The sequence below is a fragment of the Hyperoodon ampullatus genome, assembly GCF_949752795.1.
Source record: "Hyperoodon ampullatus genome assembly, chromosome: 4".
NCBI classification, from domain to species: Eukaryota; Metazoa; Chordata; class Mammalia; order Artiodactyla; family Ziphiidae; genus Hyperoodon; species Hyperoodon ampullatus.
Window position 1 is genome coordinate 55,238,933 of NC_136917.1, and position 22,968 is coordinate 55,261,900.

The 22,968-nt window shown below is 40.9% G+C and overlaps 1 protein-coding gene across 3 annotated transcripts in view; it reads right to left on the reverse strand.

Moving 5' to 3' along the window:
* Positions 1-22,968, reverse strand: part of ARHGAP26 (Rho GTPase activating protein 26) — a gene marked incomplete at both ends in the record, with an annotated part of 484,977 nt that overhangs the window by 85,024 nt on the left and 376,985 nt on the right. For all 3 annotated transcript variants that reach the window (XM_079704014.1, XM_079704013.1, XM_079704012.1), the window contains one exon: positions 21,488-21,647. In XM_079704014.1, coding sequence (XP_079560140.1) covers positions 21,488-21,647 — 160 coding nt within the window. The remainder of the gene's footprint in view (positions 1-21,487; positions 21,648-22,968) is intronic.

Below are 22,968 nucleotides of genomic sequence, written 5' to 3' on the forward strand. Positions count from 1 at the left end.
AATTATGGTTGTTGTTGAGCTCAAGGACCACTAAGCTTCTCAGAAGCCCTCTCCCCCTTTGTTCTGTCCTCCAGCAATGCTGAGCCAGGGCTGCTCCTAAGTGACACCCCATGCACCATTACCACTGGCACTTGCTCTTATATAGGAGTGTTTGCCCCTGCCAGCCACTGTGCAAGGTACTTTACATGACTTATCTCTAAGTCAAAGGTACTAAGCAGGATGACCATTCCACAGGAAGAGATTTCCTAATGCCACACGGCTTAACAAGAGAGGGGCTGGGATGGGACCCTAGGGCTGCAGTTTCTAACATCTCCACTCCCCACCTCTGCAGCAGTCCTCAGCATTCAGCTCATCTTCTCTGGCTAATCTACACTACAGAAGCTGGTGCCCAAACCCACAAGTACAGATTTCAACAAATAATGATATCCCTTAGCATCCTTCTGCCTCTGGCCTTAAGTACAGCATGTTCAGCAATCCGAGCTAAAAAACATCTAAAAATGAATTCAGACACACATAGGTCCCCACCTCCTTATGTCTGGCCTCCAAATTTTGTCTCTCTTTTCCTTTTTTTTTTCTTTTTCATTTCTTTTCTCTTATTTTTTAATACTTTTTATTGGAATATAGTTTCTTTACAATGTTGTGTTAGTTTGTCTCCTTTCCTAAAGAGCTACTGAGAATGAGATCCTCACTCAACCACAATGTGAAGAAAGATAATGCATATGCATTTTCATTTCAACTGTCACCAGAAATGTGAGCATTTCTTCTTTCCTAAAAACTGTAGTAGATGCTGGAGAAACAAAGAAGAGTGAGTCGTGAGGAAGGACCATGGATTTAGACAGATGCGTGGAAAACTGCTTCCAAAACAGTGTTTATACACAGGCAAAACAGGAGGAGACACGGGAACACATGAGAAGTACATTCTGCTCATTGGCTGTTTTCTCTAAAAGGAAAGCTACTGGAGCATACTAGAATCAGTTCTAGGAGATGGAGATTTTCACCATGGGCCAGAGCTATAGTCCTGAAGGCCAGCTCTCTGGGTCTCAGTGTGAGCCAGGCCCAGGCTTTTGAAGAACCCTGAAGGGCTATTCTTGAGATCAAATGCACTAATGTGCAAGTGGGGCCTGCTGTGAAATGTGGAGTGCCAGACAAGGGACTATCACCACTATTATTATACATGGTTTTCCCAGGCACAAGGGCACCTCTACAAATCAGACCAAGTCAGAACAGAAGACACAGACTTTCACTAAGGAGTCTGAGCAATCATTCCCCAAATTACTTTTGTTCCTTTAACTCTGAAACTTGAATACATGCAAGTTGTTAAAAGGCTGCTCACTGCCTGGCCACCTTCTCAGCCAGGCCAAAAGATGTGTCTGTGAAAAAAGCTTGAGTTGAATTCTGATGAGAATCCGAATGATTCACAGTTTTGCTGGTTGTTCCAATCCTATTTTGTTTGGAAGGGATGACTTCAAGAGAATCTCATGAAGTTTCCTTCATTCTGTTAAGAAGAATCACTGTACAAATGCCTCTGCTGAACGATGGAAGCATGAGCTCATGTAATCTCTGAGCAATGGATTTATGGAGCTCTACCATGTGGCTGGAATAATCTCATTTCACAGACACTTTCCAACTTAACACAAAAGGGGGGGATTTATTCTGTGCCCCAAGTGCCCCATTAATTCTGTTCAAACTTACAAACGAATTCTGACTTAGTCAGGAATGCCTTAGAAATAAAAGTTACAAGGAAGGCTGTAAGCCTTCTGGAAGCTACTGGGGAGTAAGACTGTAAAATAAAAATATGATTCTGGGGCTTCCCTGGTGGCACAGTGGTTGAGAGTCCGCCTGCCGATGCAGGGGACACAGGTTCGTGCCCCGGTCCAGGAAGATCCCACATGCCGCGGAGCGGCTGGGCCCGTGAGCCATGGCCGCTGAGCCTGCGCGTCTGGAGCCTGTGCTACGCAACGGGAGAGGCCACAGCAGTGAGAGGCCCGCGTACCGCAAAAAAAAAAAAAAAAAAAAAAGATTCTGGATAACGCTCCCAAGTATCCCAATTTCAAGCTTCCTATAAGTGGAATTAGTAGACCTGTAAATACCAAGCTGCTGTTTCTCCTTAAGCTGTGTGGCAGAGTGGTCAGGGGTGGCTTGGCCTCTGCCGTCACATAGAACTGGGCTGAGTCCTGATCCAGCTGCTCAGTGGGCAGGACCTACAGCTACACTGACTTCACCGTCAGAGACATTGGCATCATTGCCATGTCACGGATGTCACCTATATGTGGAATCTAAAAAAAAGGTACAAATGAACTTATTTATAAAACAGAAATAGAGTCACAGATGTAGAAAACAAACCTATGGTTACCAAGGGGGAAAGGGAGGAGGGATAAATTGGGAGATTGGGATTGACATAGATGCACTACTATATATAAAATAGATAACTAAGGGCTTCTCTGGTGGCGCAGTGGTTGAGGGTCCGCCTGCCGATGCAGGGGACGCGGGTTCGTGCCCCGGTCTGGGAGGATCCCACATGCCGCGGAGCGGCTGGGCCCGTGAGCCATGGCTACTGGGCCTGCGCGTCCAGAGCCTGTGCTCCGCAACGGGAGAGGCCACAGCAGTGAGAAGCCCACGTAATGCAAAAAAAAAAAAAAAAAAAAAATAGATAACTAATAAGAACCTACCTTATAGCACAGGGAACTCTGCTCAATACTTTGTAATAAACTATATGGGAAAAGAATCTAATATATGTATAACTGATTCATTTTGCTGTACAGCAGAAACTAACACAACATTGTAAATCAACTATACTCCAATAAAAATTAATTAAAAAATAAACCTAAACACCATCCAAAAAAAAAAAAAATATATATATATATAGGAAAGGAATTTACAGTCATTATATGGGTAGAAAGCAAATAGGTGTTGGAGCTATACAGACTTGGGTTCAACTGGGGCAAGAGCCTTAACCCCTCTGAGACTGTTTCCCTTGTGTAAATGGGGATCTAACACCTGTCTTGCAGGGATACTGAAAAGCTAATGCATATTAAATGCTGAGCACAGAACCTGACAGAGTGGGCAGGAGGTAGTAGTGGTATAAGTGACAGTAAAAATATCCAAAGTTTATTGAGTGTTTATCATGCTGTTATTTACATGGATTATCTCAGGATTTTACTCTACTATTATTCTTGTCATCTTGTAGGTGAGGAAACTGAGACTCACTGAGACTAACTGATTTGTTCAAGGTCACATAAATGAGTACAGCTGGACTGGGACTTAAGACAGCTTAGCTGGACTGTCTGGGTCTTAACCACCTGTGGCCTTTATACGTGTCAGTAATTTGAGAGACAGAGGACAAAATGCAAAGATCATAAGTTCTGGAGGCTGATGGATCTGATTTTAGTCACTCACTAGCTTCTGTGACTTTGAGCAAGTTATATAACTCTGACCTTTAGCTGCCACATCTGTAAAAACTCCCGGGACTGAGGCGAGGACTGAAGCACCTAACACTGTTTGACACTCAGTGTTCAAAAGACATGATAGCATTCAATAAAAAAGTATAAGAAGGGAAATAATTGGAGACTCAACAATGAATTATCTGCAGTCAGGACATGAAGATTTAATTTATAAGTGCAAATTTAATTACTGCTCTTTGTATAACATCGATCTCAACTGCTTTACAACATTAGAATTTGCTGTTCTTTTCCCCTTGCATTGTCTACAAAATTCAAATTTCACTGGCCCCCCTCGGGCCCATCTTGACATTGGAGACCATTGACACTTGTGGAATTTATTCTTAGCCATGTCACATACACATTTTTATACCTTTTCCAATCCCATCTGTAACATGCTCCTGCAATTTACAAGGATTAGAAGCCTTCCAGTAACGTGTGTGGTGTACTCTTTATTACGTGCTGTGATTTTTATGGGAGGAAAATTAGGTCGTGATGAAGAGTTCCTGGTCTGTAACTGCCAAGTAGCTCTGACACAATAAATCAATGACAGAGGCCTAGGATTACAAGGCAAAAGAGAAAGGCTTCTATAAGAGAAGAGACTAAGCATTTTCCTAAAACATAAATGTATCAGGGTTTCAAGTAGCAAAAAATAATGAGTTATGGGCTTGGTTAGTCTGAGGAGTATCTGCTTTGGAGGTGGAGGACTAGGCCTATGGAGCATGGCTCACACACTGCCCACTCTTTCTATCCACAGGCTGTAGAATAGAGCTGCTCAGGGCACGAGAAGCCATAAACCCAGCACCTTTCTGCTGGAAAGCCTGGCAAGTCTTAGCAGGGCTCATTTAATATACCAGTTAAGAAGCCAAATTCAGAGGCTACAGCCACAGAGAGGTTTTTTTTAAGGAGAGTTGAAAGTCCGATGTCCTGTTGGTATCAGATTTTGGCCCAGGGAACAGCAATTTGGAAAGTAGTTTGAGTAGTTTTATTAAAAGTCCCTCAAAAGGAAACAATTCCATTTAGTAACTGGCAGTATATATAGTCAACCTGGGTAATCCATGGGATGCTGTGATTTTCCTTATCTCCAGAAAGATTCTATTTCCTGTTATCTTTGCTGACAGAGAGGAATGGATTAAAACAAAACTCCACCCTTATTTGAGAACCATTAAAGGAGCTCAAACAATGATTAGTTTATCTGGGGCTTTATTGGCTGGGGGTGGGGGGGCTGCAGAATATAGATGTTCAGATCCACAACCTTATGACACTAACAAAGAACTGTTTGCACGGCACTTGACACAGCAAATAGAAGAAAAGCCTGTGACAGAAGCGTTCCAGCTGAGCATACAAGTAAATCTAGCTTATTTCTAAACCTAAATGGACAGGACCAGAAAGAATATACTCAGAAACCAATGTAAGGAAAGGTAACAACAACAACAATAAATCAATGAACAGATGAAAAAAGCCATGGTCATGAGGCACAAGATTAGCTTCCCAAGCAGGCCACAGTAACAGGAGTAAAGTGTGCAGGCATTCTTCTTCTTCGTCATCATCATCATCATTATCATCACCATCAGCATCATCATCAATTTTGCATATCAACAGCCGCTTGAAATAACAAGGAAATGAAATACAACTGCCCAACACTTTGTCAGTTGCCAGAAACTGTTCAAATCAATTGCATTCTATTAATTGATGCACATTTTGTGTACAAACCCCAACACTGATACAATGGATTCCAAAGCCACCAACATCTTGGTAAAAGCAGATCAAGGCACTTTGGTGGGCCCAAATCAACTCAAATCAAGACAACCTTGAAAGACACTACCATTTTAACAGGAACGCAAGTTTGCTTAGGACTTGCTGCTTACACTAGCTGTTAAGCAAGGACATCCATGGTTGCTCGCTCTTCTCCTTGACATATAAGATTAAAAGTTAACATGTATTAAAAAGGGGCAAAAAAAAAGGGGGGGCACTGATCTTTGGGTATTTCTAAGAATTAACAACTCAAAGATCACCACTCCTACCTCTTCCAAAGCCTACTGATGGACTGGAAAAAGAATCATAATAACTTATTTTGTAAAACATCAACAGCCACTAAAAGGAACAATACTGATAAAAGCACATGGTGCATGGGCACATGTGCACACCCACGTCCTGCTTCATGTGCAGAAACCCTTCTGAATGCCACAGCCAAAAGAAACATCGTGGACTGTTCAAAACAATCCTACTATTACATGTTGGAACTTAACAGGAAGATGTTAAGACATACACATAATCTGAGATTTCATGTTTAACCAAATCTATGAAAAGGTGGCAGTTTGATTCTTGACAGGATTGTTTTTCCTACACATTTAAATTTTTCAAAGTCATTGGCAAGCTAACCTTTAAAAAGAGAAATAAAAGGAAAACCTTGTAAGAAATTGCAGAATTTCTGGGCTTTTTGGTATATTGAACAATGACAGCGTTCAGTATCTTGAAATCTTAACTAGATGCATATAAATATTGATAACTTCCACTATAACCCCAAGTATTGGGCTAATTGATGTTTTAAGGCTCAGGGTGACAAGGTGTGAGCTGGGTAAAGATTCTGTGCATATAGAAATGGTTACTTAAAATAATTATTACCTTAAAACAAACAGAGAAAGAGCCAAAGTCTTTGCCCTCTGAACTTTTAACTCTGAAATTTGACTACAGATAAAAAGAGCCAGACTCTCAAATCTGTTCTTTAGCTTTCAGATAATCCAAGTCGAGTCCAGGGTATGGAGCTGTTGATGGGAAATGATGCCATGAGCTACTATTTCCCTTTAGGAAGTCTGGCAAAAAGACCCAGATAAAAGCCATTAGGATCCTACTCTACCCTATAATAAGTAAAGGCTGTATGTCAAAGGTTACACTGAGCAAGACTTTTAAAATATATAGCCACAAGTTTACTACAGTGTGGTAAACTCTATGGTTTTGTTTTTATTTAATGAGTGATTCTGATATCAGCAACCAGAGTACAATCTGGTTCACCTTCCAGGGATGTCCTTCTCAAGTGCTGATACAATCATTTTACCTCTCTACTTGGAATCCCCTGAGAGCTCCCATTTTTCAGAAGTAAGTGCCAACCTTTTCCCATAGCTTTCAAGACCCTTGATAGATAGGCTCAACCCAACCTCTGGCATCATCTCTGACCACTTGCTAACATAACCCAAAGTTCTTTCACAACCATTTCGTTTTAATACACACGGGTTGATTCATGTTGATTAACTGATTAATGTTCCTCTGGAAGGCTGTCCCCCCATCTCTACTCTTGCTCTGCCTAGAAATTGTCTATTTATCTGTCAGAGCCAGGCACAAGCAGAATTAAATTATTTCTCCTCAGTGGTACCACACACTTTATTCATCTTACTGGATGTCACTTAGTATACTATATTATGGTTAGTTATACCCTGAGAAAACAGGAGGGCCTTGGAAAAAAAGGTCCTGCCTCATTTATCTTAGGTCAAGAGTAGGTGCTCAATAAATGCAGTCACTAGAGATTAACAAGAATAGATTTAATAGCTTGGGTTATTGAAAGGAGTCCTAAGTTCAACCCTTGTTCCTCTCCTAACAAGCTGTTTTTTCAACTCTCTGGACTCTAGGTTCAAAATTTGTAAAATAGAGCTAAAAATACTGACCTTATAGTGTTGCTGTGAAAAATAAATGATATGATGAATATAAGGCTGCTTAGCACAATGCCTTGCGGACAATAAGCTGTAAGTAAAAGTTAACTATTACTATCATTATTATTACTACTGCTAGACTATGTACATTAAAAAGACACATTACCTTCAACTGAGTAAATAAATCAGTATGTATTACCAACATGGAAAACGAACAATTTATAAAAAATTATAAAACATGAATAATCCATATCTTCTGGCTTTTTCCTCTCTGCCTTCACTTACTTTGGGATATATATTTTGTACAAATTGGTCCAAACATTGCTCCCCTCCGCAGGGCTGTGCAGGAGGTGAAGGACCAAGTTTCTGAAGCATCACAACAGGTTAAGTATGTGGTTAGCGTACTTAATTTGACCAAACTGAATGTCTTTGAGAAACACATCACTAAGGCTCCCACGAATGAGAAACAGGTGGGTTCTCTGTGACAAGAGAAGATCAGCAGGGGATGTTTCTACACAAACAGGTGCTGTCTTTTTTCTTCTTTTTCTAAACAAAGCTTCTGTCTCCTTTTTTTGAATTTTCTTTTATTTATTTTCTTATACAGCAGGTTCTCATTAGTCATCAATTTTATACACATCAGTGTATACATGTCAATCCCAATCACCCAATTCATCACACCACCACCACCACCCCCCGGCCGCTTTCCCCCCTTGGTGTCCATACGTTTGTTCTCTACATCTGTCTCAATTTCTGCCCTGCAAACCGCTGCAGCTGTACCATTTTTCTAGGTTCCACATATATGCATTAATATACGATATTTGTTTTTCTCTTTCTGAATTACTTCACTCTGTATAACAGTCTCTAGATGCATCCACGTCTCTACAAATGACCCAAGTTCGTTCATTTTTATGGCTAATATTCCATAGTATATATGTACCACATCTTCTTTATCCATTCATCTGTCGATGGGCATTTAGGTTGCTTCCATGACCTGGCTATTGTAAATAGTGCTGCAATGAACACTGGGGTGCATGTGTCTTTTTGAATTATGGTTTTCTCTGGGTATATGCCCAGTAGTGGGATTGCTGGGTCGTATGGTAATTCTATTTTTAGTTCTTTAAGGATCCTCCATACTGTTCTCCATAGCGGCTACATCAATTTACATTCCCACCAACAGTGCAAGAGGGTTCCCTTTTCTCCACAACCTCTCCAGCATTTTTTGTTTGTAGATTTTCTGATAACGCCCATTCTAACTGGTGTGAGGTGATACCTCATTGTAGTTTTGATTTGCATTTCTCTAATAATTAGTGATGTTGAGCAGCTTTTCATGTGCTTCTTGGCCATCCTTATGTCTTCTGTGGAGAAGACCTATTTAGGTCTTCTGCCCATTTTTGGATTGGGTTGTTTGTTTTTTTAATAGTGAGCTGCATGAGCTGTTTATATATTGTGGAGATTAATCCTTTGTCCATTGATTCGTTTGCAAATATTTTCTCCCATTCTGAAGGTTGTCTTTTTGTCTTGTTTATGGTTTCCTTTGCTGTGCAAAAGCTTTGAAGTTTCATTAGGTCCCATTTTTTTATTTTTGCTTTTATTTCCATTACTCTAGGAGGTGAATCAAAAAATATCTTTCTGTGATTTATATCAAAGAGTGTTCTTCCTATGTTTTCCACTATATAGTGTCCAGTCTTACATTTAGGTCTAATCCATTTTGAGTTAATTTTTTGTGTATGGTGTTAGGGAGTGTTCTAATTTCATTCATTGTAATTTCATTTTACATGTAGCTGTCCAGTTTTCCCAGCACCACTTATTGAAGAAACTGTCTTTTCTCCATTGTATATCCTTGCCTCCTTGGTCATAGATTAGCTGACCATAGGTACGTGGGTTTATCTCTGGGCTTTCAATCTTGTTCCATTGATCTATATTTCTGTTTTTGTGCCAGTACCATATTGTCTTGATTACTGTAGCTTTGTAGTATAGTCTGAAGTCAGGGAGTCTGATTCCTCCAGCTCTGCTTTTTTCCCTCAAGATTGCTTTGGCTATTCAGGGTCTTTTGTGTCTCCATACACATTTTAAGATTTTTTGTTCTAGCTCTGTAAAAAATGTCATTGGTAATTTGAAAGGGATTGCATTGAATCTGTAGATTGCTATGGGCAGTATAGTCATTTTCACATTACTGATTCTTCCAATCCAAGAACATGGTATGTCTCTCCATCTGCTGGTATCATATTTAATTTCTTTCATCAGTGTCTTGTAGTTTTCTGCATACAGGTCTTTTATCTCCCTAGGTAGGTTTATTCCTAGGTATTTTATTCTTTTTGTTGCAATGGTAAATGGGAGCGTTTCCTTAATTTCCTTAATTTCTCTTTCAGATTTTTCATCATTAGTATATAGGAATGCAAGAGATTTCTGTGCATCAATTTTGTATCCTGAAACTTAACCAAATTCATTGATTAGCTCTAGTAGTTTTCTGGTGGCATCTTTAGGATTCTCTATGCATAGTACCATGTCACCTGCAAACAGTGACAGTTTTACTTCTTCTTTTCCAATCTGTATTCCTTTTATTTCTTTTTCTTCTCTGATTGCCATGGCTAGGACTTCCAAGACTATGTTGAATAATAGTGGTGAGAGTGGATATCCTTGTCTTGTTCCTAATCTCAGAGGAAATGGTTTCAGTTTTTCACCATTGAGAATGATGTTTGCTGTGGGTTTGTCATATATGGCCTTTATTGTGTTGAAGTAGGTGTCCTCTATGCCCACTTTCTGGAGAGTTTTTAACATAAATGGGTGTTGAATTTTGTCAAAAGCATTTTCTGCATTTATTCAGATGATCATATGGTTTTTATTCTTCCATTTGTTAATATGGTGTATCACATTGATTAATTTGCGTATATTGAAGAATCCTTGAATCCCTGGGAGAAATCCCACTTGATCATGGTGTATGATCCTTTTAATGTGTTGTTGGATTCTGTTTGCTAGTATTTTGTTGAGGATTTTTGCATCTATATTCATCAGTGATATTGGTCTGTAATTTTTTTTTTTGTAGTATCTTTGTCTGGTTTTGGTATCAGGGTGATGGTGGCCTCACAGAATGAGCTTGGGAGTGTTCCTTCCTCTGCAACTTTTCAGAAGAGTTTGAGAAGGAAGGGTGTTAGCTCTTCTCTAAATGTTTGAAAGAATTCACCTGTGAAGCCATCTGATCCTGGACTTTTGTTTGTTGGAAATTTTTAACCACAGTTTCAATTTCATTACTTGTGATTGGGCTGTTCATATGTTCTATTTCTTCCTGGTTCCGTCTTGGAAGGTTATACCTTTCTAAGAATTTGTCCATTTCTTCCAAGTTGTCCATTTTATTGGCATAGAGTTGCTTGTAGTCGTCTCTTAGGATGCTTTGTATTTCTGCTGTGTCTGTTGTAACTTCTTTTCCATTTCTAATTTTATTGATTTGAGTTCTCTCCCTCTTTTTCTTGATGAGTCTGGCTAATGGTTTATCAATTTTGTTTATTTTCTCAAAGTACAAGCTTTTAGTTTTACTGATCCTTTCTATTGTTTTCTTTGTTTTTATTTCATTTATTTCTGCTCTGATCTTTATGATTTCTTTCCTTCTGCTAACTTTGAGTTTTGTTCATTCTTCTTCCTCTAGTTCCTTTAGGTGTAAGGTTAGATTGTTTATTTGAGATTTTTCTTGTTTCTTGAGGTAGGGTTGTATAGCTATAAACTTCCCTCTTAGAACTGCTTTTGCTGCATCCCATAGGTTTTGGATCATCGTGTTTCCATTGTCATTTGTCTCTAGGTATTTTTTGATTTCCTCTTTGATTTCTTCAGTGATGTCTTGGTTATTTAGTAACGTATTGTTTAGCCTCTATGTGTTTCTATTTTTTACAGGTTTTTTTTTCCTGTAATTGATATCTACTCTTATAGCATGTGGTCAGAAAAGATGCTTGATATGATTTCAATTTTCTTAAATTTACTGGGGCTTGATTTGTGACCCAAGATGTCATCTATCCTGGATAATGTTCCGTGCACACTTGAGAAGAAAGTGTAATCTGCTGTTTTTGGATGGAATGTCCTATAAATATCAATTAAATCTATCTGGTCTGTTGTGTCATTTAGAGCTTGTGTTTCCTTATTTATTTTCATTTTGGATGATCTGTCCATTGGTGTAAGTGAGGTGTTAAAGTCCCCCACTATTATTGTGTTACTGTTGGTTTCCTCTTTTATAGCTGTTAGGAGTTGCCTTATGTATTGAGGTGCTCCTATGTTGGGTGCATATATATTTATAATTGTTATATCTTCTTCTCTGCGCTTCCTGGACTAGGGTGGCTATTTCCTTTCCCATGTTAGGGAAGTTTTCGACTATAATCTCTTCAAATATTTTCTCGGATCATTTCTCTCTCTCTTCTCCTTCTGGGACCCCTGTAATGCGAATGTGGCTGTGTTTAATGTTGTCCCAGAGGTCTCTTTGGCTGTCTTCATTCCTTTTCATTCTTTTTTCTTTATTCTGTTCTGCAGCAGTAAATTCCACCATTCTGTCTTCCAGGTCACTTATCCGTTCTTCTGCCTCAGTTATTCTGCTATTGATTCCTTCTAGTGTAGTTTTCATTTCAATTACTGTATTCTTCATCTGTTTGTTTGTTCTTTAATTCTTCTAGGTCTTTCTTAAACATTTGCATCTTCTCGATCTTTGCCTCCATTCTTTTTCCGAGGTCCTGGATCATTTTCACTATCATTATTCTGAATTCTTTTTCTGGAAGTTTGCCTATCTCCACTTCATCTAGTTGTTTTTCTGGGGTTTTATCTTGTTCCTTCATCTGGTACATAGCCCTCTGCCTTTTCATCTTGTCTGTCTTTTTGTGAATGTGGTTTTTGTTCCACAGGCTGCAGCACTGTAGTTCTTCTTACTTCTGCTGTCTGCCCTCTGGTGGATGAGGCTTTCTAAGAGGCTTGTGCAAGTTTCCTGATGGGAGGGACTGGTGGTGGGTAGAGCTGGCTGTTGCTCTGGTAGGCAGAGCTCAGTAAAACTTTAATCCACTTGACTGCTGATGGGTGGGGCTGGGTTCCCTCCCTGTCGGTTGTTTGGCCTGAGGTGACCCAACACTGGAGCGTGCAGGCTCTTTGGTGGGGCTAATGGCGGACTCTGGGAGGACTCATGCCAAGGAGTCCTTCCCAGAACTTCTGTTGCCAGTATCCTTGTCCTCAGAGTGAGCCACAGCCACCCACTGCCTCTGCAGGAGACCCTCCAACACTAGCATGTAGGTCTGGTTCAGTCTCCCCTGGGGTCACTGCTCCTTCCCCTGGGTCCCAATGCACACTCTACTCTGTGTGTGCCCTCCAAGAGTAGAGTCACTGTTTCCCTCAGTCCTGTCAGAGTCCTGTAATCAAATCCCGCTAGCCTTCAAAGTCTAATTCTCTAGGAATTCCTCTTCCTGTTGCCAGACCCCTAGGTTGGGAATCCTGACGTGGGGCTCAGAACCTTCACTCCGGTGGGTGGCCTTCTGTGGTATAAGTGTTCTCCAGTTTGAGAGTCACCCACCCAACAGTTATGGGATTTGATTTTATTGTGATTGCACCCCTCCTACCATCTCTTTGTTGCGTCTCCTTTGTCTTTGGATGTGGGATTTCTTTTTTGGTGAGTTCTAGTGTCTTCCTGTCGATGATTGTTCAGCAGTTAGTTGTGACTCTGGTGTTCTCACAAGAGGGAGTGAGAGCATGTCCTTCTACTCTGCCATCTTGGTTCAGGCTCTTCTCGCTTCTAAACAGGTGCTGTCTTGAGGGTGTGTGGATGTGCCAGGGACAACATAAAGCAGTTCAGGAGTTATCTTCATTTTTAACCCTTTGTCTGAATGTCTAGTGTTAATCCCCAGTAAACAATGAGGGAGAGGGAGGAGGGGGAGGAGGAGAAAGGGGAGGGGTGGAGAGGAAAGGCCATATGTTTTAGCCAGTTAAAACACAGAAACCTTTTTCCTTCTCTTCAAAAAAGATGTTTTATGAGGAAAGAGAAACTGAATTTTCTCACCAGGAAGAAACTCACTCTCTTCTAAATGTCAATTTTAAAAACAAAGATGTTTTCCCTGTTTTAGACACTGATGAGTTAGCTCTCCATACTGAGGCTTACAAAGGGTATGTGAGGACTGAACTTGTCACTATCACCAAATGTTGCATGCCCCCTGGTTATGTAAAAAATGGCAGCTCTGAGGAGAAACAGAAGACCATTGACAGAACCAAGAAGATTTAGAAAACATAAACAGACCAATCACAAGTAATGAAATTGAAACTGTAATTAAAAATCTTCCAACAAACAGAAGTCCAGGACCAAATGGCTTCATAGGCGAATTCTATCAAACATTTAGAGAAGAGCTAACACCCATCCTTCTCAAACTCTTCCAAAAAATTGCAGAGGGAGGAACACTCCCAAACTCGTTCTATAAGGCCACCATCACCCTGATACCAAAACCAGATAAAGATATCACAAAAAAAGAAAATTATAGACCAATATCACTGATGAACCTAGATGCAAAAATCCTCAACAAAATACTAGCAAACAGAATCCAACAACACATTAAAAGGATCATACACCATGATCAAGTGGGATTTCTCCCAGGGATGCAAGGATTCTTCAATATATGCAAATCAATCAATGTGATACACCATATTAAGAAGTTGAAGGAGAAAAACCATATGATCATCTCAATAGATGCAGAAAAAGCTTTTGACAAAAGTCAATACCAATTTATGATAAAAACTCTCCAGAAAGTGGGCAAAGAGGGAACCTACCTCAACATCATAAAGGCCATATACGACAAATCCACAGCAAACATCATTCTCAATGGTGAAAAACTGGAAGCATTTCCTCTAAGATGAGGAACAAGACAAGGATATCCACTCTCACCACTATTATTCAACATAGTTTTGGAAGTCCTAGCAACGGCAGTCAGAGAAGAAAAAGAAATAAAAGAAATACAAATTGGAAAAGAAGAAGTAAAACGGTCACTGTTTGCAGATGACATGATGCTATACATAGAAAATCCTAAAGATGCCACCAGAAAACTACTAGAGCTAATCAATGAATTTGGTAAAGTTTCAGGATACAAAATTAATGCACAGATATCTCTTGCATTCCGATACAGTGAAAACGAAAGATCAGAAAGAGAAAATTAAGGAAACAATCCCATTTACGACTGCAACAAAAAGAATAAAATACCTAGGAATAAACCTACCTAAGGAGGTAAAAGACCTGTCTGTGTCGAAGAAGACACAAACAGATGGAGAGATATACCATGTTCATGGATTGGAAGAATCAATATTGTGAAAATGACTATATTACCCAAAGCAATCTACAGATTCAATGCAATCCCTATCAAATTACCAGTGGCATTTTTCACAGAACTAGAACAAAAAAATCTTAAAATGTGTATGGAGACACAAGAGACCCCAAATAGCGAAAGCTATCTTGAGGAAAAAAAAATGGAGCTGGAGGAATCAGACTCCCTGACTTCAGACTATACTACAATGCTACAGTAATCAAGACAATATGGTACTGGCACAAAAACAGAAAAATAGATCAATGGAACAGGATAGAAAGCCCAGGGATAAACCCAATCACCTATGGTCAAGTAATCTATGATGAAGCAGGCAAGAATATATAATGGAGAAAAGACAATCTCTTCAATAAGTGGTGCTGGAAAAACTGGACAGCTACATGTAAAAGAATGAAATTAGAACATTACCTAACACCATACACGAAAATCAACTCAAAATGGATTAAAGACCTAAATGTAAGACCAGACACTATAAAACTCTTAGAGGAAAACATAGGAAAAACATTCTTTGACATAAATCACAGCAATATCTTTTTGGATCCACCTCTTAAAGAAATAGAAATAAAAATAAACAAATGGGACCTAATTAAATTTAAAAGCTTTTGCACAGCAAAGGAAACCATAAACAAGGCAAAAAGACAACCCTCAGAATGGGAGAAAATATTTGCAAACAAAGCAACTGACAAAGGATTAATCTCCAAAATTTACAAGCAGCTCATGCAAGCTCAATATCAAAAAAGTCAAACACCCCAATCAAAAAATGGGCAGAAGACCTAAATAGACATTTCTCCAAAGAAGACACACAGATGGCCAAGAGGCACATGAAAAGATGCTCAACATCACTACTAGAGAAATGCAAATCAAAACTACAATGACATATCATCTCACACTGGTCAGAATGGTCATCATCAAAAAATCTACAAACAATAAATGCTGGAGAGGGTGTGGATAAAAGGGAACCCTCTTGCACTGTTGTTGGGAATGTAAATTGATACAGACAGTATGGAGAACAGTATGGAGGTTCCTTAAAAAACTAACCACAGAACTACCATATGACTCAGCAATCCTACTACTGGGCCTTTACCCTGAGAAAACTGTAATTCAAAAAGACACATGCACTCCAATATTCACTGTAGCACTATTTACAATAGCTAGGGCATGGAAGCAACCTAAATATCTATCAACAGATGAATGGATAAAGAAGATGTGGTACATACATACAATGTAATATTATTCAGCCATCAAAAGCAATGAAATTGGATCATTTGTGGAGATGTGGATGGACCTAGAGTCTGTCATACAAAGTGAAGTAAGTCAGAAAGAGAAAAGCAAATATCATATATTAACGCATATATGTGGAATCTAGAACAATGGTACAGATGAACCTATTTGCAGGGCAGGAACAGAAACACAGACGTAGAGAATGGACGTGTGGATACAGCGGGGAAGGGGAGGGTGGGATGAATTGGGAGATTAGGTTTGACATAAATATACTACCATGTGTAAAATAGATAGGTAGTGGGAACCTGCTGTATAGCGCAGGGAGCTCAGCTCTACGCTCTGTGATGACCTAGATGGGTGGGATGGTGGGGGCTGGGAGGGAGGTCCAAGAGGGAGGGGATATATGTATACATATAGCTGATTCACTTCGCTTGTACAGCAGAAACTAACACAACATTGTAAAGCAATTATACTCCAATAAGAAAAGGGAGGGGAGGGAGTATGTTCACATGTTAAAAAAAAAAAAAAAAAAAAGAAACGCTGAGCAGTTGCAGCCACTAATAAGAAAGGGAAGCCTCTCCAGTGGGAACTACATGCAAACCTGCCAGTGATGGGGAGTGAGGCATTCTTGGCGATCATCTGCAAAACCGGCAGCCCACAATTCCTCCCACGCCTGTGCATGCACACTGCTCCTCCCATCCAGAGGTGGGGTCTATTTCCTGCCCCTTCAAACTGGCTGGACTTGTGACTTGCTTTGACCAACAGAATGTAGCTGAAGTGACACTTTGTCTATTCTAGGCCTAGGATTTCAGAGGTCTTGCAGCTTCTATGTTTGCCCTCATGAGTTTGGCCTAGACTACTAAATGATGAGAGATCCCATGGAGAGATAAGGCATGTGGAGGAGGACCAAGGTGACCCAGCCAACAGCTAGTACCAAGGTCCCAGACATGTGGAGTAAGGTCATCTTGGATCTACCAGTTGCAGTAAAACCACTGCAGCTTGGAACACACATGAGCCCTCCCCAGATTTCTGGTCCACAGATTTGTGAGCAAAAAAAGTCATTGCTGTTTTACGTCACTAGGTTTGCAGATGATCTGTTATGAAGCAACAGATAACTGAAACAGACAACTGGAACAGACACCTTATGGTTCTCTCTCTCTCTCTCTCTCTCTCTCTGTCTCTCTCTCTTTCTCTCTCTCTGAGTGGCTCCAAAGGCTACATGCCTGGGTTTCTATACCCTCCTTCTGTGCTGTCTTCTACTTATTCCTGGGTCCCTCCCAATTTTATTCCAAGGCACAAAGTACACATCTTATGTAAAATATTCTTAACAACACGAGAGAGAGTATTATACCACTAACTGTGGGAGACATACAGTTAAGACCTGTATTAGGGCTTGTTCAAGCAAGGGGCGGGCATTTGCTATCAAATGCTTGTTGGGGGCCAGGATGAAATGATGCTGTTGGAAAGCATTTCTTCAAGTGAGGTTTCAGGATTTTGTCCAACTTCCGACAGTAAAGTTAGAGAAGTAGTCACTTATGACATTTTTGTGTGCATTATGTCTCTAGAAAATTACAGCCAAGCCTAAGGGAATGCTCATTAAATACTGTTAACTAACATCTTCATACTGTGGATTTTAAAGGAAGATGACAATATTCACCTGAGGACAAAAACATGCTCTTTTGATGGATAATGTTAAATTCCCTTGGCAGGAAATTCCTCCAAAGCACTATCTCCAGAAAGCCAGGGGCTCTCAGGGCGTGGCCATGTATGCTTTGGGTTCCTGTGAGGTGAACATCACAGGTTTCCAAAGGAGGCTAAGGCAGCATCTGCTGACTTTATACCAGATCAGGCCTGAAACGACATTTGAAAAGGAGTCAAACTGCCTTATTCTAAGTTGTTTTTACCAGAAAGGCAAACCTGATGAATATTAATGACTTTCTTCCCAGAATCATGTACATACGCAGGTCTTGCATATAACTTTGGCCCATCATGGATCCCAGGTTAAAAACCTCTATCATGCTAGTACACTAGCTCCCTCAGGACTGGAGACATACACTCTGCTGCAGCCTTCATCCGAGGAATGTTTCCACTGACACTCCTGCACTGGCTTCCACAGGAACATAAATCTCGCTGTGAATCATCCCACTCTCTCACAGAGACTAATGAAGAAGAACATATAATGAAGCACTGTAGTACTCTTTTAATATGTACCTCACCAGATACACAGCATAGAGGAACATAATTTATAATCCACCAAATCAGATGAGTATTTTCACCAGTTCCTGCCCATATACTTGCAGGCCTGGCCATGCATTTCATATTTCATTTCTATTTCTATATTTTGTGCTCAAGGCGGGATGGCTGCTTGTTTACACAAGTTTCAATATTGTTATTAGCAGTATCCGGTCTTTTTTCTATCACACTACTTTTGAATGTTTTCTGGCTTTAAAGGCCCAAGGACACCAAAAAACAGTTAAGGTTCAAAAATCATTAGATGTTGCCTGCTATAAGCTCGTACATGCCCCTTAGGGACATGAAGCATAATCAAACTCCTTAGAAATCTGTCTCAACATTTAAGATTATTTTATTTAACAAAAGACTAAGTTTAAAAATTATCATTTTGAGAAAGGGGCATATGTGACACTCAGAGATAGAATTATGTTCTATTTTCAGAGAATTCTGTCGAGATTGCTAAAAACAATGATTTACAGTTATTGACACTTACTCCTTGCTGGATTCTTGGCTAAGTCTTTTACGTAAATCACCTTATCTAATCCTCACAACAAAGCAGATGAAGGGAGGTGGCTCACTGGCTAGCTGGTCATCAAACTTGCTTCCCTTTGCTCTGCACAGTTGGGTGCTTTCCCAGCCTCCCTTGCAGTTGGATGGGGTCACATGACTGAGTTCTGCCAATGGAACGGTGGAGAAAATAAGGAAAGCATCTTCTAGGCTTGGCCCATATAATCTTACTCAATCCTCCTTGCTCTCTCATTTCCCCCACCAACTAGTCGATTGTAGAGCTCTGCAGAGCAGAAGGTAGAGCTACAAGATGGAAGGAACCTGGGTTGCTGAATCACGGTGCAGTATCCCACTCCCAGAATACCCACAGTAAACTGGTATGTGAGCAAGAGATAAACTTCTATTGTCCTGAGTCACTGATATTTTGGGGTTATTTGTCACAGCAGTTACACTGTACTGAAAGTACTTTTATGAGCATAGAGAGGCTGAGTAATCTGCTCATGGTCACACAGCTATTAAGAGGTAACAGATTTAAATCCGAGTGGTTTGTTTGTAGAAAAAATGTTATTAACTGCTATTTGATTATATTTCTTTTTTCCAAGTTAATTTTCATCATACATAACATAATCTTCTTTTATACCTGATTTACTATATTTGTGGGAAGTGGCTGGACAGAGTCCAAAGTTTGAGAGAAAGAGAAGATAATTTCTTCAAATAAATTATCTGATTTCATATCTCTTTATTAACCATGTAAGAAAAAGGCTATGTTGTTTACACAATTTTGCAGGAGACCTCTGTTACTCTGTGAAAGTTTATATTCAGAGATTCTTTAGTAATTACTAATGCTCTATAACAACTTATCCCTCAAACTTAGTGGTTTAAAACATTTAATATCCCTCCCACTTTCTGTGACTCAGGTATTCAGGAGAAGCTTAGCTCAGTGGTCTCTTATGTGGTTGCACTCAAGGTGTCGGTTGGGGCTATATCATCTGAAGGCATGACCATTCACTTCCAAAGTGGATGACTCACACATGGCTGGCAACTTGGTCTGGTTGTTGGTAGGCAGCCTCACTTTCTCTCCACTGGGCTGTGTGACCACCATCACAACATGGTGGCTTGCTTGCCCCAGAGTGAGCAAGTCCAGAAACCAAGGCAAATGCGACGAGGTCTTAGGACTGCTCACAGACCATTATTTTTGCAATTTCCTATTGATTAATTCCTACTGATCACATTGGGATCAGTGCCGGTTGCTTATTCACAGTTGGAAGAGGATACACAAGGGAGTGACTACTAGGAGACAGGGGTTACCGGGAGCCACTTTGGAGGTTAGCTACCACAGGAACCCACCCATTCATCCAACACATATGCACTGAGCGCATACTGAGGAACTGGGGACAAAGCACAGAAAAAAACAGACTAAAGTCCCTGCTTTCATGATACACACATTCTACAAGAGGCCAGAAAGGCAACAGGTATAATCAATAAGCAAATTATATAGTATGCCAGAAAGTGGTAAGTGCTACGGAGAGAGACAGCATGATCAAGGGGAGGGGGAATGCTGGGGTTGAGACTGTTCGCAATTTAAAATAGAGAGATGTCGGTGGGCCTCACTTAGGCTTGAAGGAGGTGAAGAAGTATGCCAGGAGGAAGAGTGTTCCAGGCACTGCAAACGGCAACTGCAAAGCCCTTGAGGTGGGAGTGTGTGCCGTGTGCAAGGACCAGCAAGGCAGTCGAGGTGGCCGTAGGAGGGAATTCAAGGAGAGGGCTGTAGGAGGTGAGACGAGGCAAGTAACAGAGGGGAAAGCAGAGACCCTGTAGGGCATTTCAGGCTCCTGGGAGAGCTCTGACTTTCACTCTGTGAAATGCGAAGCCACTGGACGGTTCTTAGCAGACAACTGATACTCTTCGATCTAACACTAAAAAAAATCTCATTCTGGTGGCTGACATCGGAATAGACAGCCCAAGGGTGGGAACAGGGAAACAAATCAGGAGGCTCCTGTAAAAATCCAGACAAGAGCTGATGATGGCTTATTTTGGTGTGTCATCAGTGCAGGTGGTTAGTGGTCAGATGCTAGATTTATTTGGCAGGTGACCTAGTGCAATTCATTCACCTTTCTAGGTAAACGTTTTATTTAGGAGGAACAGCATTTTTATTATATCCCAGCACCTTGGGCTGTCAAATGGTGCCCTGCAGGTTCTGAGAAGCTTCAGAGGGATGTGCTACCAGGAACTGAGGTAGGACAGATGGGTGGAGTTTCATGTCCCCCTACCCCAGTTTTTAAGGGCAGCTGTGTTGACATACTTCATTATGTGGGGTGAGGGCAACCTTCTTAAGACAGACCAGAAACTCCAATGCCCTAAAAGAAAAGACAAACACGCCCCCCATACACGCACGGTATGAAACAATACACCATTTATAAAACTATAAGGAAACAATAGGTTAGGAAAAATATTTGAAACACACATGAAAATATTTTACTATTCTAATGTTTTAAAAAAACTCAAAAATTCATCAGAAGACAACCAAGTTAAAAAAAAAATGGGTAAAGGACATTTTCAAAATGAGCCTCCTAGTAGCACCTCCTTCACTGCATTGTTATGAGGTTAAAAGGACAGCATATATAAAGTGCTTAGCACACAGTTCCTGTTACAAAAGAAGTGCCTAATATGTTGTCCACCACTACCGTCACCACAACCGCCACTGTTGCCACTGCTGCAATCCCAAGATGACCATCACCGCCACCACCACCACCACCATCATCACCACCAGCAACTCAGTCATCATCACCACAGTGTAAAAGCCACCACCGATGTGAACCTGAGTCAACCCTGTAGGCCAGTTTTTTTTTTTTTTTTTTTTTTTTAATTTGCGGTATGAGGGCCTCTCCCTGTTGTGGCCTCTCCCGTTGCGGAGCACAGGCTCCGGATGCGCAGGCTCAGCGGCCATGGCTCACGGGCCCAGCCGCTCCGCGGCATGTGGGATCCTCCTGGACCGGGGCACGAACCCGTGTCCCCTGCATCGGCAGGCGGACTCCCAACCACTGCGCCACCAGGGAAGCCCTGTAGGCCAGTTTTAACTCAGCTCCCCCCCAAGTAAATTCTCCACTTGTGGTGACCAATGATATATTACCTTTTCATGATTTTCTATTAGGATCTCAATGACAATGTTCTGAAACTTGATATCCATGATGGCTGCTACCGTTTCTTCCTGAGGACGCAGCAGGGTGGGTCCGAACACCACGCCAAGGTTTGCCACCGTCATCAAATTCTGCTTGTGGTTGTTAGCAACGCTGGTAGGAAGGAAAAGAAATGGCACAAATGAGAGAAATAGTGTATGAATGGACAGCTGACCTCCTGTACCCTTCTCATCTTCAGACGCCTCATCTGGTAGGAGCCAGATCTGGGGACATGTTTGGATGCCTCTGGAGTCCAAAGAGAGACTTTTCTACTCCTATTTTCGTCTACCAAAGGTTCAGAAATCTCCAGCGTTTGGGCTGTTTTGCTATTTCAGGATACGACACTCCTTACAATTTCCATTTTGCCTAAAACAACCAACCAACCAACCAACCAAAGCAGCTTGCCTTCCAAAATGTGAACCTTTGCACATTTGAATCCCTATTCTGCAAATCCAGGTAACTGCTAATCCCTCTTAGTTACAACTTTTATACTTGGCTGCTGCTTAAACCGCTGTGATCATTAGCATTTTCTCTAGCGCAAATATTAAAAACTCCTGAGGGCTTTAATACATTTGCAAATATAGGCCCAAAAGAGACCTAATTTTTTTAAATGGGTAGATCTCAGTCAGGACAGCACTTTAGGCTCAAAGTATTAAAGCCCCATCATATTAGACACGTGGCTTACATTAAGCCAAACATTTCTGCATAAACAGAAATAAAAATGCACTACTGTACATCCATGTATATGGCTGTGTTTATATTGTCACTTACTCTCAAAGTCCAAGGAACACACAGGGTCAGGAGTATTGGGCTGAGTAAACTGCTAAACACATATGCAAATTTCTGGATAAACAAATACTCAAAACATATATCTGAACTCCACACCCAGGGCACCATGACCTAGCCATAAAATTTCATTGCTCATTCGCTGGCCCCATGTACAAAAATATACAAATTATCTATTGACAACAAATAAGTTAAAAGTTAAGGCCATTTAGTATTGTTAAGAAAATATTAGGGGCGGGCTTCCCTGGTGGCACAGTGGTTGAGACTCTGCCTGCCAATGCAGGGGACACGGGTTTGGGCCCTGGTCTGGGAGGATCGCACATGCCGCGGAGTGGCTGGGACCGTGAGCCACAGTTACTGAGCCTGCGCGTCTGGAGCCTGTGTTCCGCAACAGGAGAGGCCTCGATGGGGAGTGGCCCCCGCTTGCCACAACTGGAGAGAGCCCTCGCACAGAAACGAAGACCCAACACAGCCATAAATAAATAAATTAATTAAAAAATATATATATTAGGGGCTTCCACCTAATATTTCCACCTGTTAGAAGAAGGAAACTATTCATTACTAGAAACTAGAGAGAAATTGGGCAGAGATGGCAGTTTTCACAGACATACCTCCCTAGCATTTAGTGTTATTTATACTGAGTATTTGT